General features: G+C 40.8%; 1 protein-coding gene across 1 annotated transcript; it reads right to left on the bottom strand.

Moving 5' to 3' along the window:
* Positions 1 to 10,844: 10,844 nt before the first annotated feature.
* On the bottom strand, positions 10,845 to 15,209 carry MED10 (mediator complex subunit 10). The gene is made up of 4 exons (XM_058833260.1): positions 15,042 to 15,209; positions 14,783 to 14,866; positions 13,300 to 13,402; positions 10,845 to 11,785 (listed from the first exon to the last, which is right to left on the bottom strand). Exons 1-4 carry the CDS (start codon positions 15,161 to 15,163, stop codon positions 11,690 to 11,692), a joined length of 405 nt encoding a protein of 134 aa, XP_058689243.1. The 5' UTR covers positions 15,164 to 15,209; the 3' UTR covers positions 10,845 to 11,689.

Below are 15,209 nucleotides of genomic sequence, written 5' to 3'. Positions count from 1 at the left end.
GTGTAATAAAACTATAAAGGTACAAAAAAAGGAGGTCGCCAATTGGTTAGTGCCAGCTTATAACAATAAATGGATATGCTCCAAGTTAGGGTTAACACCGTGCTTGTCCACCACAGTATTTGATGAAAAATCTGAATATTGTATACAAGTCATCATTGTCCCTCGAATTATATATCATCCCAAAGAGTATGTAATAGACCATCAAGAAACAGAAAAACATCATTTAGTAAAGAGAGAACCATTTACAGCACTTACGATTGCAGTACTGTTAACGGTAGGAGGAGTTGGAGCAGGAACAGGTATAACCTCTCTAGTATCCCAAGGAGCTGGACTAAAAACATTGAGGCAATCAGTGGATGAAGATTTGCTAAAGATAGAGAAAGCTATTGATGCCCTTACTAAATCAGTACGGTCTTTATCAGAAGTAGTCCTACAAAATAGGAGAGGATTAGACCTTCTGTTAATACAACAGGGAGGACTATGTGTAGCCTTGAAGGAACAATGTTGTACATATGTGGATTCGACAGGGGTGGCAGTAGACACTATGGCTGAGCTTAGGAAACAACTCGAGCAAAGGGAACGTGAAAGAGAATCTCACCAGAGTTGGTATCACAACTGGTTCAATCATTCTCCCTGGCTTACCACCCTCTTGTCAACAATAGCTGGACCAGTTATTTTACTTGTTCTAGTACTAACTTTTGGCCCTTGCATCTTTAATAAAATAATAGCAATTGTTAAGAAGAGACTAGAAGCAGCTCATCTGATGTTAATACGAGCAAAATATGAACCCATCAACCTAGGCCCAGATGAAGAAGAGTTAGAATGGAGTAGACAAGAACTAAAAAGGTTTAATGAACAAAACAAAGAATGGTCATAGATAAAAAGGGGGGACTGTTAGGGAGTATGTTTTGTTCATTGACTGGGATGTGGTTATTGTAGTAGAATATGTTTGTTCATAGAGTATGTTTGTTCGTTAATTAAGATATGGTTAGCTTTTTCGCAAGTTGCGGTTGGCTTGTTTTCTCAAGGACTGGTATGTTTGTACGAGTGGTACTTTCTCAGAAACCAAGAACAGAAGTGAAGCAAGATGCCCCAGCAACAGCCTCAAAGCATGCGCAGAGTACTCCGGAAGTATCACAATGATAGGCTCGTGAGCGACTTAAAAGGACTGGCCGGAACCTCAGTAGGCGCGGCAGTTGGCAGGACGGAGATCCCCCTGTCGCCCAGCGCTGCATTGCCTCCTTGTTTTGCTTGCTGTAATTAATAAAATTTGTTGATTGGCTTCTTCGACTCTTGTTAATTAATAAAATCTATAACACAGAGGAGACCTGCAAACCTGATCCTCTCTCAAGGGAGAGAAAAGGATGGAGTGAGGACATGTAGAAGACAACATGAAGACACCAAGATCAATAAAGAAGGAGTCAAGTCCCAGATGGAAGGAGAATGAGATGCCCTAGTATTGGGGGCTGAAAGTTCTTTTGGTAAGGCCATGGAGATGGACTACGATCCACTAAAATACCTCCTGTAATTAATGAGAAAGTATGGGGAGATGGAGTGTTCAAACTGTAGGTGTGAGCAGAGGCATCCACAATGAAGCAGATGTTGCAGTAGCTGTAATCCCATGAGATACTTGAACAGAGAGATGAGAGTGATGACGACCCTTTGCCCCCAGGGAGAGAAGATCTCTGTGCCCAGAGATTAAGATGATTGCAGAGATAGATAAGGAGAACCTTTGCTTTTGAACAGCTCATCCTTAAAATAATACCCCATAAATTGACATGGCCCATTAACTCAGACATGGGAAGACTGTGAAAATAAGAGTAGCTTCACTACTGCAGATCTTTTCCCAAGCAGCTGCTATTCGTGGAAATTGAAAGCCACGAGAGAACTGTTTCTTGTGGAGAAGTCTCAATGGCCTGGCAAGAGAAATCTACAAGAAAGGGTGAACGACAATTGTAGAGGTGGTAACTGATTTAAAATCCCAGCTGTTGTCTCTACATTGTCATTTGGGAAAGAAGTTGGGCAGCAGGAGGAAAAGTGTTCTGAAGGTTTTATTCTTCTTATTCTTTTAGTTCTGTTAATAAAGTTTTTCTTTACACCTTTTATGTTTGGAGCCTGTTTTGCCCTCCTCCTAATTAATATCTCACAGCAGGAAATGAGTAAATAATTCCAGTAGGTCCACTGGCAATTTTAGCCAGCGCAAAACCCATTACATTAATTGGTGCATTGGCTGGGAAACAAAATTGGTGAACCAAAATCACTAGTCAACTACATTTGTAATCCTGAATACTGAATTTATAAGGAATCCTGAAATTATAAGGAAAAACACTTCAATCATCGAGGAACAGCAAAAGCAAGATTATATATTAAGGAAAGTATGTATTAGAAAAAAGCTAACACAGCTTTTGGTGCAGGGAAGGCTTTTTATAGATACAGGGAGGGCTGTTGGAGCTCCCTAAAAGCATGTGTGAGTGTTGGACATCAAAGATGCATAGACAGACTGTTTGGCTTCCTAGTGACCTTCAACAAGATATTTTATAAAGAATCTCAGAGCATCTCAGATTTTATAAAGACTGAAGGGAATATTGGAAACATTTCAGAGAAGAGTGGCAGGTATGATCAGAAGCACAGAAAGGCTTCTGTATGAGGAGGAGCTAAACTGAGTAGCCTGAAGCCTGGAAAAAATATGATTGGGAAGGGAATACTGCAGTATTCTATACAACCATAAGTGAAGAGGAGAGATGTGTTCTCCATACATCTTCCAATGCATGCACTAGGAATTAAATTAGTGGATCAAGTGGACTTTGATTGAATCAAAACAAGTGAAAGCAGACTTTTTCACATAATGCAAATATGAACCATGGAACTCCGTGCTCTGAGATTTTGTAGATATTGTAGTTTAAAGCCAGAAGTCAGCCCAAAAAGTTAATGGGGAAAAAAATTTGAGACTTATAAAGCTCAAAGTTAGTATACCTCAAGATGATGCACAGAGTCATAGAATTGTTAAGACTGGAAAAGAAACTCAAGAACATTGATCTCAACCATTAACCCAACTTCACCGCTAAAACCACATTCCTAAGTGCCAAATCTCCACATTCTAAATCAGTGGAACCTGGGGAAATAGCCAGTCTGTCACCTCTGTACTGCTACATTGCTCTGAGGCACAATTTTCACTGCCTGAAAATCCTCTCTTCATGTGCCTGGGATCTTTCCTTAGGCTGTTTGTGTTCCTCAAATAAAGATAAAAGGTAACAGCAACAACAATATTTGCATGGCAAGCTTTGTAACTGATTCTTTCATAAATTTTGGAGCCAAAAAGACAAGAGAAAAAAAGAGGTTTACTAATGGCTTTCTTTCTTTTGCTTTCACCGTGATCTCAATGAGTTCCAACACTTCTAAGTACTTCTAAGAGTTCTTTCCCCTCCACTCAATCTAAGTACAGAATCTAAGCTGAGCAGCAAGTTAGATTTTTCTTGGAATAGTAAAGCTCTGCAACCATGAGTATCAACCTCTAGAGGTGACAGAGGTTATGTGTACCCAGAGCAACTTTAGGAAGTCCATTTATATAAAAGCAGAAAGCCTGTCCAAGCAAACAGTGTATCTGTGAAGCTATGTGTCTTCTGCAGTGTGCTGCATAAGCAGAGAAATTCCCAGGCTGGGTAAAAAGCAATGTCATATAGTTTATGCCTAAGGTCACTGAAAGAAGAAATGTTGGGTTTCTTTAACATACTTCTCTTAAACAGGATTTTCTGCATCACTGAATCCATCTTTTGTTTTATTGAGTAGCAGATGCCTATTCAATCATTCATATAAGTATTATAACCTAATAAGTGATGACTGGAAATTATATTAAATAATCTTAGACCAAGTGACATCTGCTGCTTGATTAGAAATCTATTCAAAGCCTTTTTTATCTGCTGGAACTTCTTGTGTCTTATGTTTTGACCAAATCAGAGAATGTTTCAAATAAGTATCGGTCAAATGTAGTAAAACAGTAGGCAATAGACTATTATTGAAAATATAATAATACTTTAAAATAAATAATAAGCTCAAAAGTGGAATTTCTCATATATTTAAATGAAAATCTCTTACTTGAGCAGTGAGTTTCTGAGGCAACTACGGGTAAAATATTTCCTCTACAAAAATGGGACCTACCAGTGATTTCAGAGACAATTATAAGCTTCTGTTTGTTTACTTACAAGGACTGAAAATCTCCATGATGGTACAGAAGTAGCCTGGTATATGCCATTACATTTATATAGACACAGGAATTTTGAATCCCTAGTAACACTCCAAATAAAAGTTTATGAATGTCAACAATTAACATGAAGAGTAAATGCTAATTTTTTTCTGCAGAAATTATATAAATATTATCCAAGTAACTTATTAAATAATGCATCATGACACTAATTTGAATTACCTTTCCCCAGATTATATATCAAAGTAGCTTTGTCTTCCTTTGAGAAATATTTGGATACATTTGTTTAATGTAATGAAATTGCAAACAGCAAGTGAAGTATATTCAGATCAGGTCTGTAAGAAAATAAATTTCAAGTGCCATTCCTTAGCACATGAAGGGAATTTTCCTCCAGGAGAGGAGAAAGAATTGTTTTGGAAATTTTCATACTGTGCAGAAAGATGTTTCTCTTTTACATGTTTCTCTTTTACATGTAAGATGTTTCTTACCTTACAAGATGTCTGCATTACATTTTGTTGAGACTAAATACAGTCTAGTTCTCAGTATGAAATATGTCACAATACAGAAATTACAGATTTCTGATTTAAGACCATTACAAGAACTGTTACGGAATTATCCTTTAATGTGTGCTCACTTCTCCATTACTTTAATTAAGAAAATATACAGAAGGATCTTAAGCATATGGAAGTAATTGAAATACATGCAGTAAGCAGGGTTTTCTCAGAGCAGGGAAGATATTCATGTCACCTTGGCTCTCTGTTCTGCAAAGCTGGAAGGACATCTGGCACCTGCCCAGAAACACTGCAGCTATTAATTATAGTAGAGTAAGAAATGACTTTCTGTTGAAACATGAGTATCCAGAAATATTCTTGGCAGATATTTCTCTATTATGAACTTGCTGTTCAGCTGAGTGTTTGGAACACTTCCTACACATTTTTTAAGTCTTTGTTTATAGAATCCACCTTTTAAATACATTTATTTTGTAAGGTTTCAGTAAAACGACAACTTCAGTGAGTGGTTTCTGACTGATCTAGTTAAAATGTCAAAGATCACCTAGGGCAAAAAAAAGTGTATTGCAGGGTTTATTTGCTCTATTTCTGTGATCAGAGGACAGTCAGAGATGAGATCATAGAGTACCTGGGGTAACTTCTAGAATCACACAATAAGCACTTTCAATCACTTGGGAACTGCACTCATCAAAGAAACCAATTTATAAAAACATCACAATATGAAATATTTTGGAAATTGGCAAACCATTCCCACCACTTAACAGTTCATCCAACTGAATAAGAAAGGTCAGTCACTGAAACCCAAAGTGCTAGGATGACTGTTTGACATCAAGAGATTCTCTTCTGAGTGGTATGAGAGAATGTTGGGGGTTAGGCGTCCTTTTTTTTTTTTTTTTAGTTCTGGCTTGCCTGTGGAATTTTTACCATTAGTTGCGGGGACAACCTAACTGTGGGCACTTGGTGGGTGTTTGCTAAAGCACAGAGTTCGGCCTGGCCGAGGGGGGGAAGGGGGCAGGAAAAAAGGAGATTGGGGACAGCTTCGCGGGTTTTCTTCAGCTTCGGAGAAGGACACTTTGGGCGCGGAGCTGTTGCGGTGGGGAGAAGGGAATTTCACCATCACCCAGTCAGAGCTGCTGCTTCTTCTCATTCTTCCCTCTTGATTGGTGGCCTCGCACCCCCTGTCCTGCCGGGACGTGTGGCAGTGCCAGCCACTGCCGCGGAGCACCTCAGCCACCAGCCCAGGATCTCAGCTCATCCCTGCTGTTCCAGCCGGCTGTTCCTCAGAGCCCTGCAGGAACACCGGGACTGCCCGCTTGAGGGGGTTTGTGAAGCAAAGCCTCTCCTCCATCCCTTCCCGTCTCAGCCGAGAAAGCTGTCACGGGGTCCCTGGTTCTGTTTTCTTGCTAATGCTGTAGTTACTGTTGTTTGTTTGCCTGGTTATACTAGTAAAGAACTGTTATTCCTATCCCCAGATCTCTGCCTTAGAGCCCCTTGATTTCAGAATTACAATAATTCAGAGGGAGGGGGGGTCTACATTCTTTCATTCCAAGGGAGGCTCCTGCCCTTCCTAGCAGACACCTGTCTTCTAAAACCGAGACAGAGAAACAGATTGTCTCAGGCAGGCTGGTGATTCAGTTTACACTGAGAACTGGCTAATAATGATAGTTCCTTGATCTGCATTAAAAAAAAAAAAAAAAAAAAAAAAAGAGGTTGGATAAACCAATAGCTGAGAAGCATCCAACTCCTGTAGCAGCTATGTTTGTCCCTGTCAGACTGCACAGCCCTGCATTACTTGTTCTTCACAAGTAGGTTTAAGCAAAAAATATTTCAGGGACAGGGGAAGGCTGGGCTGGGCACCCAACTGCTTTTCCTTCCAGCAGAAAAAGGGACAGAGAGGATGCTGCGCCTTAACAGATTGCAGCAAAATCTTTAGCATCTTCTTGATCCGTTTCTTTTCTGTGCCTGAGCAAAATAATTTTACACTGACCTTGTTTATCCTAAATGGAGTATAGGAGCATGCACTCTTTTTTAAAGAACTGTGCACTGAGCAACATTATCTAGCATCTTCTCATCACACAATGTATATAATAAAGATAATTGTTAAAAAATAATTACCTGTAATTATATATTCCCTATTATTTCAAAAATCTTATTAATATTTCTAAAAATTCAAGCATGCACTTGAAACATAATGGCTTCAAACTTTCCTTTGCGATAATTAAAGAACAACAAAAATCTATTTTAGAAGCTTTGTTGCCTGGCTGATGTTGTTTTAATGTCACCCTTTATTAAAATTCCATCTCACCTCCAAACATGCAATCCAGGTAAGAGAGTGGGAAAGAGGAAAGATCTAAAGTCTCCTTTCCCAAATGCCTTGAAGGATATCATCAAACAAAGCAGGCATCCAGATAATTCAGACATGTGCTCCTTTTCAGAGAATCAATTAACAAATGATAAAAATTAGATTGTATTTTTCTGTTTCATGTGCAATTGGAAATAGAAAACAGCATTGTTTCTAGCAATTCTCATTCTACATTATAAACTCATATGCACTCATTCTAGACACCTTTCCTTCTCTAGGACAAACATAATTTACAACAGTTACTTCTCTTCTTTATTATGCTAAATATGGGCAGTTGCAGCAATAGCAATATTTTGCATTGCTAGCCCAGAAACAGTAAGTGAAACAAGCATAAAATAATAGAATAAGCAAGTATCAAAAAGTTGGAACAGAAACTGAGCAGAACATGAAACCAGATGATTTAACGGAGAGGTTTTTTTCTGGTTTATTTATTTATTTATTTGTTTATTTATATTCCTAATGTATATATCCACCACCCAAAAAAAATGTTTTCTTACACAGATTCCTCACAAAACACAGGCAGCTGAGATTTCATAATGATATGACCTAATATTATTCCCTAATCCTCCATCTCCACTGACTATCCCAGTTGTCCTATTTACCACAACCACCTAGATATCTGGGGAAAGCATGTGATCCATGCTTTGGCTGTAAATCACCTCTGAGCTGGAGAAGCTTGAAACCTTCTTCTCATCAGCAGGCATGGGTGTCAGTGTTATGGGGGTAGCCATCTTCACTGTGGCCAGCCTTCAGAACTTAATTCATTAACTAATGACAATAATAAACTGGTACACTTGCAGAGCAGACATTCCACACATTTTCAGGGCCTCTGGGCTGTGGAGCTGCTTCTATCATGGCTCTCTAACTTCAAGCTAATTCCAGAACAAAGGGTGATGGCTTCAAACTGAAAGTGGGCAGGTTTAGATGAGGTATTAGGAAGAAATTCTTCACTGTGAGGTTGGTGAAACACTGAAATGGGTTGTCCTGAGAAGCTGTGAATGCCCATGTCTGGAAGTGCTCAAGGCCAGGTTGGAGAGGGCTTTGAGCAACTCTCCCAGGCAGGGGAGTTGAAACTAAATAATCTTTAAGGTCCCTTCCCATGCAAACTATTCTGTGATTCTATGAAGTCATGAGATATAAATAAGATTTCTTGGAAGCACCAGTGATATGCAGAAAGAAACCTCTATAACCCACAGAGTAAGTTATAAGAGTAGGTATGTATTTATTCAGCACTGAGGTACATGAGGGATAGCTCCTCCAAAATCATGCACACCCTGGAGACTTGCCCTTCTCTTTTTTATTCTTTACAAACTAGGGTTACACAATATGCCTAATACATATTCATTTCCTAACCCTGCCTGTCCCCACTTCATATTGAAATTAGCTCCACGCCTCTTTGCGACTGCGCACTGCTCCTTGGTCACTCAGGTCGTTGTCTGGGGGTTTTTGGGATGAAATCAGCGATTTTCCCCTCAGTTGAACTTTTCACCTTGTCTCTTTGCACATGCTCCTTTTAGTCCTTTGACCATCTTTCAGACTTGGATACCATTTCTCCCAGCTTAGGAGTCCAAAGAAACCCATTATCCTGTGGTGCCTTTGTCCTTGGATCTTGTTTGCACACTATCTCCTTATCTTGTAGTCTGGCTCTCTTCTTGCTCTTGTGGGAGCAGTAAGCATTTCATATGGTTTCGGCAGCCCCCATCTTTTAGCCAAAGCATTTCTTTATGCTTGATTCCTAATTCTTAATTTCTCTGTTTCACCAGTTTTAAAGAGTCTTACTCCACCAAATCTGACACACAAGCTGGTGTCAGTGCTAAGTGACAGAATATCCAGTATCCAGACCAGTATCTACAGGCTTCTTGCCTCTCTAAATGTTCTCTCAACTATCATTTAAATAGTTTCCCCTGTCTGATGTCAACAATTTTGCTCTTAAGCTCCTTTTCCAAGTACATTATACTCTCACAAAAAATCCTCTTTACCCTCTTTACTTGTGTTCCATATACATCCCACTTGGCAGTCACAGGCCTTGCTCTAAAAGCTCCTAGGGACCCAGGGCAATCCAAGCCAAGCCAAACACTAACAGGGAGCGCCTTTTTCTTGTCACTCTTCCAAATTAATACAGTAAAATTCTGAAAGTCATTAGAGATGGAACAAATACAAAAAAGAAAAAGCAAGTGTGCAGGGCAGGTGTCCCAGTTTGGAAGACAGGCGTCTGCTAGGGAGGGCAGGAGCCTCCCTTAGAATGAAAAAATCCAAACCCTCTCCTCCAAATTACTACAATTTTGAAATCAAGGGGCTCTCAGGCAAAGATATGGGGAGAGGAATAACAGTTCTTTACTAGTATGCATAACAAGCCAAACAAACAACAACTACAGCGTTAGCAAGAAAACAGAACCAGGGACCCCGTGACAGCCTTCTCGGCTGAGACGGGAAGGGATGGAGGAGAGGCTTTGCTTCACAAACTCCCTGAGGCAGTCAGTCCCGATGCTCCTGCAGGGCTCTGAGGAACACTCAGCTGGAACAGCAGGGATGAGCTGAGATCCTGGGCCGGTGGCTGAGGTGTATCAGCAGCTCCGCGGCGGTGGAGGGAGAGAGGAAGGAAGGAGAGGAAGGGGAGGAAGGGGAGGAAGGAGAGGAAGGGGAGGGGAGGGGAGGGGAGGGGAGGGGAGGGGAGGGGAGGGGAGGGGAGGGGAGGGGAGGGGAGGGGAGGGGAGGGGAGGGAGGGAGGGAGGGAGGGAGGGAGGGAGGGAGGGAGGGAGGGAGGGAGGGAGGGAGGGAGGGAGGGAGGGAGGGAGGGAGGGAGGGAGGGAGGGAGGGAGGAGAAGAAGAAAGAGAAGAAAAAGGAGAAGCAATAGCAGCTCCATCTGGGTTATGGCAAATTCCCTTCTCCAAGCAATAACCACTCTGAGGATCTGTCCTGCTCTGAAGCTGAAGAAACCAACTCCCCCATAGTTGCCCCTGCCCTTTTACCTGACCCACTTTCCCCCTGGACCCAGCCAAACTCATTGTATTTTCTCCAGCACTCACTAAGTATCAGCAACCAGACTTCCCAACAACTAATGGGAAAAATTCCTATGTGACAAGGAACAAAAGGAAGGACACCTAACGCCAAACAGTAGGGTAATATCAGGTAGCAATTAGATTAATTTAGACTGGTAGGTAACAAACTTTAAAAGGAACACCTAGTTTTCCTCTTGCTATGTCAACAGTCTGGTGGTACTTGGCATCATGGATGGGCTCTGCTTCAGGCAGGTAACTAAACACAGACAGTGCTTCAGGTGTGCAAACTATGCCACCAGTAACTCCAAACATGCCTAAATCCATGTTAAGTCTTTAGCAGACTAAACAGGCCTGCTATGGAATAGCTGCATATAGTGCTATTTTGGTGCTCCTGCCCAAACCCACTCCCATTTAGCAACCAGAAGAAAGTTAAAAGTAATAAAATAATTTGCTGATGCAAATAGTCAAGATAGATCTGTGAGAACAAATATAAGCACTAAGGGCTCTAGTTTCACAAATACCCAAGACTAAAAGGGTTCCTCTTGCTCCCACTGCAAACCCAATCTACCTATCCCACAAAACTCCCAACCCCTGGGTGAGGAGCCCCATCCTATTCCATACTGGGGCTCCCTTATGTATGAACAGATACAGATCCCACAGATGAACTCAGAGTTAACCAGGACTTCATGGAACAATTGCTGATGCCCAAAATCTCCCATTTCAGGTACTAAAACATCATAAAACCAAAATACCAAGCTGACTCCACCTTCAGACATAAAATTTTAAGAGACAAGTTTTGATACACATTTTATTTCTATCAGTGTGGAATTGAGGAATATGCTATTTTTTCACAGTTTTCAGTTCACACTCCAAAGAGAAACATACAAAAGAGAAACATCAGGATTTATATTTTTTTAAATTTTTATTCAACAACCTGCTTGCAGAAAATGAATAAACAAAAGGTTATATTAAATACTGTACAAAATATTAAAGTTGTAGAGGAGCTAGTCCCCAGGTATGCTCACTTTTTATATCCTCAGCCATCTGCACTGCAGCCTCCAGAAGAAAACAAGATCTGAAGGTTTTCCTGGCTGCAACTAATTATGACACATGAGAACTGCAGCTCTTGACAGGTTCCTGCTCAGTAGAATTTGGCAAGACAAAAGCAGTCAGCTGTTCATACTGCAGTAAAAAAACCCTGACGTTTACAAATGAAAAAAAATCAAGTATAATAAATGCATTTCTCTCAAAAAACAGATGAGCCCACAATCCTGAGGCACACTTTTCAGAAGACAAATAAAACATGTTTTTCTGCTATGGAAATGGACTTCGTGGGAAATGCTCTGCATTGATGATCTGTAGGAAATTACATTTTTCAAACCCTTCAGGAAAGAAAAGCAGATTACCATAGGAAGTTTCAACCACAATCACTGAGTAGAAGTCTTCAGATTCAGTAGCTTCAGACCAGAACCATGAAAAACCATCAAGCTCCTTTACAGTCACTACTGCCATTTTTAGTATAGTTGTTAGGAGGGCTTGAATTCCTTCTCTCTCCAATCAATGTTTTTATAAGGTGTTGTATAAGTTTATGGGACATTTTTAGAGCTATCAAAGGCCAACTTAAGGAGAAGGATCTTCTCCTCTAATAGCTTTGTACTTTGCCATATCTTCTGGGAACACCTTTGTCAGTTCTTGAATTAACAGGCTTTTAAATTTCTGGAAAGAGAAAAAACAAAATGTATACATGATCCGGACAATTTATTTAGATTTCATCAAGCAATGTTACCTGATGACCAGAAATGTCTGTACTCAACACATCTCTCAGTGAACTGAAGTACCCAAAAAATCCCAAAACCACACAAAGAAAGTTATATTTACAAAATCCACAGAAAGTGCCCAAGCAAAATCCACATTTTGCAGAATGCACCAGGCAAACCAAACTGTCCTTGAATTCTCAGAAATTCACTTGCTTCTTCTCCTAAGAAATACAAAGCAGTTGGACCTCTCTAGTAAACCCTGGTGCACCAAAATCTGCCTGACCTTATAAAGGAAAGATGATTAAGGACATGTCCTCTTGATTTGATGTGGAATCCACTCCACCTTCAAAAAGCAACTCACACCTGCCTTTGAAGAACACAATTTCACAAGCACAGAGAAAATAAAGAGAAGCTCAGGACTTATCTCCACATGTCTATATTCTGGAGTACAACTTGTTATCCTCCACACTAAGTTCAGCTAAACAAAGAACATTCTCAGAACTCACTAAACTTCTTTTTCTGATTGTGTTTTTCTGCAGTAGTTCCAGGAGTTAAACAGTATCACAGAATGCTTAGGTTCATACTAAATGAAAATACAAGTTCAGAAACTCGTAAACACTGAGATGCATTTTTGCTAATTTTATAAAGATTAACTGATGATTACAGAGCATATTTGACATTTTAACACTCTACTATCCATTCAAGACTGAAAAAACATCCCTTCCGTTTTGCTTATTTCTTATAAGTTTGCACACAGCAAAAACACCTGTAAAAAAAACAAGTAAAATATCTCTACTGCTACACATAGCTTTAACCAATATAAAATTGTTGAAGGATTACAACATAAAATCACAGTGAAAGCAGCATCCCCAACTGTGGATGCTAACTATGAAGCAGGGAGCACAGTGCCTGTGGAATAGCAGGCCGCATAACTTTCTCAGTCTTGCCTGAGAAAGTGGCCTGGGATATCATAAGGAGGAATTAAAACAATCCTCAGAGATAGAAGGCAGCCTTGCAGGTGCTGTTTGTCTGTTCCTTGTTTTCTTGCAAGAGAAGGTCGAGGGGTGGTGTACCCCACTGACCAATGATAGTGATGTGTTAGTTTACTAACCAATAAGAGTTTTAATTTTCTGTACTTTCATGTATTGGTCTATAAAAGAAAATCTGAGGTAATAAACCTTAAGAGAAAGAAAAGAGAAAGAACTCTCCTGTTCAACTCACAAAAGAGTCTGTGTCGTTCTTCTCGCAGTTCCCAATAGAGCGACACCCAACTACAGAATGAACTACAGGTTTCCTTTCCTAAACAGGCTATACCAGCATGAATTAAGATACAGGGATGGAGCAATTTCTAAGACAAATCACATAATAACAGAAGTTAATAACTGCACAAGTGAAAAATACCCACATATTCACAGAAAAGTAAAAACTTATCAAATGCATTATTGCATTATATTTCCATTAATTCTGGTTTACCTTCATAGTGTCAATTTTTCCTTTCACTTGCTCATTTTTAGCCAAAGCTCGCTCCAGACACTCTTTAGTGTAAAGCTGAGGGTTGCGGCCTTGATCTATATATCTGAAAATAAAAAAACACTACTAAATGATCATATTCCTACTAGGATGTTCTCCAAGATATAGAATTACTCATCTTGCTGTCTTTTTTTTTCTACTATTATCTGAAATGTGCACTTTAAAAACCACCACAGTTAAACACAGCCATTTTCAAAAGGCAGCTCAAGGACCACGCCATGGCCAGCAAACCTGTTTCCAGAAAGCCTGGAGAGCTTTGAACAAAGCATTAAAAGCACACAAATATCTATCTATCTATCTATCTATCTATCTATCTATCTATCTATCTGCTGCTCACAGGCAATAAGCACAGATGATCAAATGAAGATGGTCCTTTCCCAAGCAACTGGAAGGGCACTAACCAGGAAGTGGCCTAGTTAGGACACGGCAAGCATTAAGCACACCGGAATATGGCACCCAGCAAATCGAGGACAGGAGGAGCTGCATATACCACAGTAAAGAGTAAAAAATTAACACTACTGTTATCAGCAAACCTATGTGATATTTTTGTTCTGCAATACAATTCCTGGCAAAGGCAAACTCTCTAGGGAGAACATTTAAGAGTCATCACAAATTTACAGCTGGTGTAAAAGCCCAACTGAAAAAAGCTGTGAACAGCCACTAACCCACTGGAGTACAGCAAACCAGTAACATCTGGACTGAGAAGAAACACTAGTGAATTAACTTGTAAGCTATATCACAAAAGCTCTCTAGCATAGCTCTTCCTCTATGTTAATTTTTCTTTCAATGCTCCAATTCTCTGCCAGACCACCACTCCTGAAACTAAACACCTGACTACTGACTTACTTTATTTTCACTTGCAACTTTAAATGCTGAACCTAATCTAGTGTAGAAGTCTATTTTTAAAAATGAAAGCTGGCTTACTAAATGGGTGTCCCTGCCCATGGCAGGGGTGATAAAACCAGACGTTCTTGAAGGTCCCTTCTAACCTAACCCATTCTGTGATGTTATAAAATTACTAAATTCGGCAGAATTCGTGTTACTGCCTACATATGTATATGTCAAAAAAAAAAAAAAAATCTGAAGGGCCAGGCTGGAGAGAGCTCTGAGCTCTCTATGCTAGTAGGTGGCATCCCTGCCCACGGTGAGGGAGTTGGAACTAGATGAGCTTTAAGGTCCCTTCCAATCAAAACATCCAGTGCTTCTATGAAGACAGACATATATTTTACCACTTCTCCTACCTTTCTGCCTTCTCACAGGCAAAAGGTACTTCTGACCTCCTTCTGCCTGCACACGTTCTCATGAGGTATTCAGAAGGACCGAGTTTGAGAAAAGCTGCCCTCAGCCAAAATACCCACGCTACAAAGGCAGGCTACCTCGAGTCACCGACTGCAGCACCTCCCCTTCCAGTAACACACAGACTTACTCAAAAACTTCTAAGGGCACGCTGATATCGTGAAGCTGCTGCCGGCACTTATCGATATCCTGCAAGCCCGTCACCATAAAATTCCTGTTGGGAAGAAAAACGGGTTGGGTTTTTCGGGGTCGCTGCGCTGCCCCTGACGATGGGTGCGAGGCGAACGATACCCAGACAGGGAGAGAGAGTCCTGAGGCACCACCCTGGGCCCGGAGGGGGAGAAGGCCCCGAAGCCCGGCCAGGCCTGCCCCAGACAACGGCCCCTCACAATTTCTGATTGAGCCCCGTCTGGCTGCTGGGCTGGAAGTCGCTGACGATGATGCCAAGCTGCCTGATATTCTCCACGAACTTCTCCAAGTGCTCCTCCAAGGAGTCGAACTTCTCCGCCATCGCCGCCACCTTCCCACCGCTGCGCCACTTCCGCCCACGGGCGCCT

Source organism: Poecile atricapillus, chromosome 2, assembly GCF_030490865.1.
Source record: "Poecile atricapillus isolate bPoeAtr1 chromosome 2, bPoeAtr1.hap1, whole genome shotgun sequence".
NCBI lineage: Eukaryota > Metazoa > Chordata > Aves > Passeriformes > Paridae > Poecile > Poecile atricapillus.
Note: the sequence above shows the minus strand (reverse complement) of the source record. Positions and strands in the feature narration are given on the sequence as shown.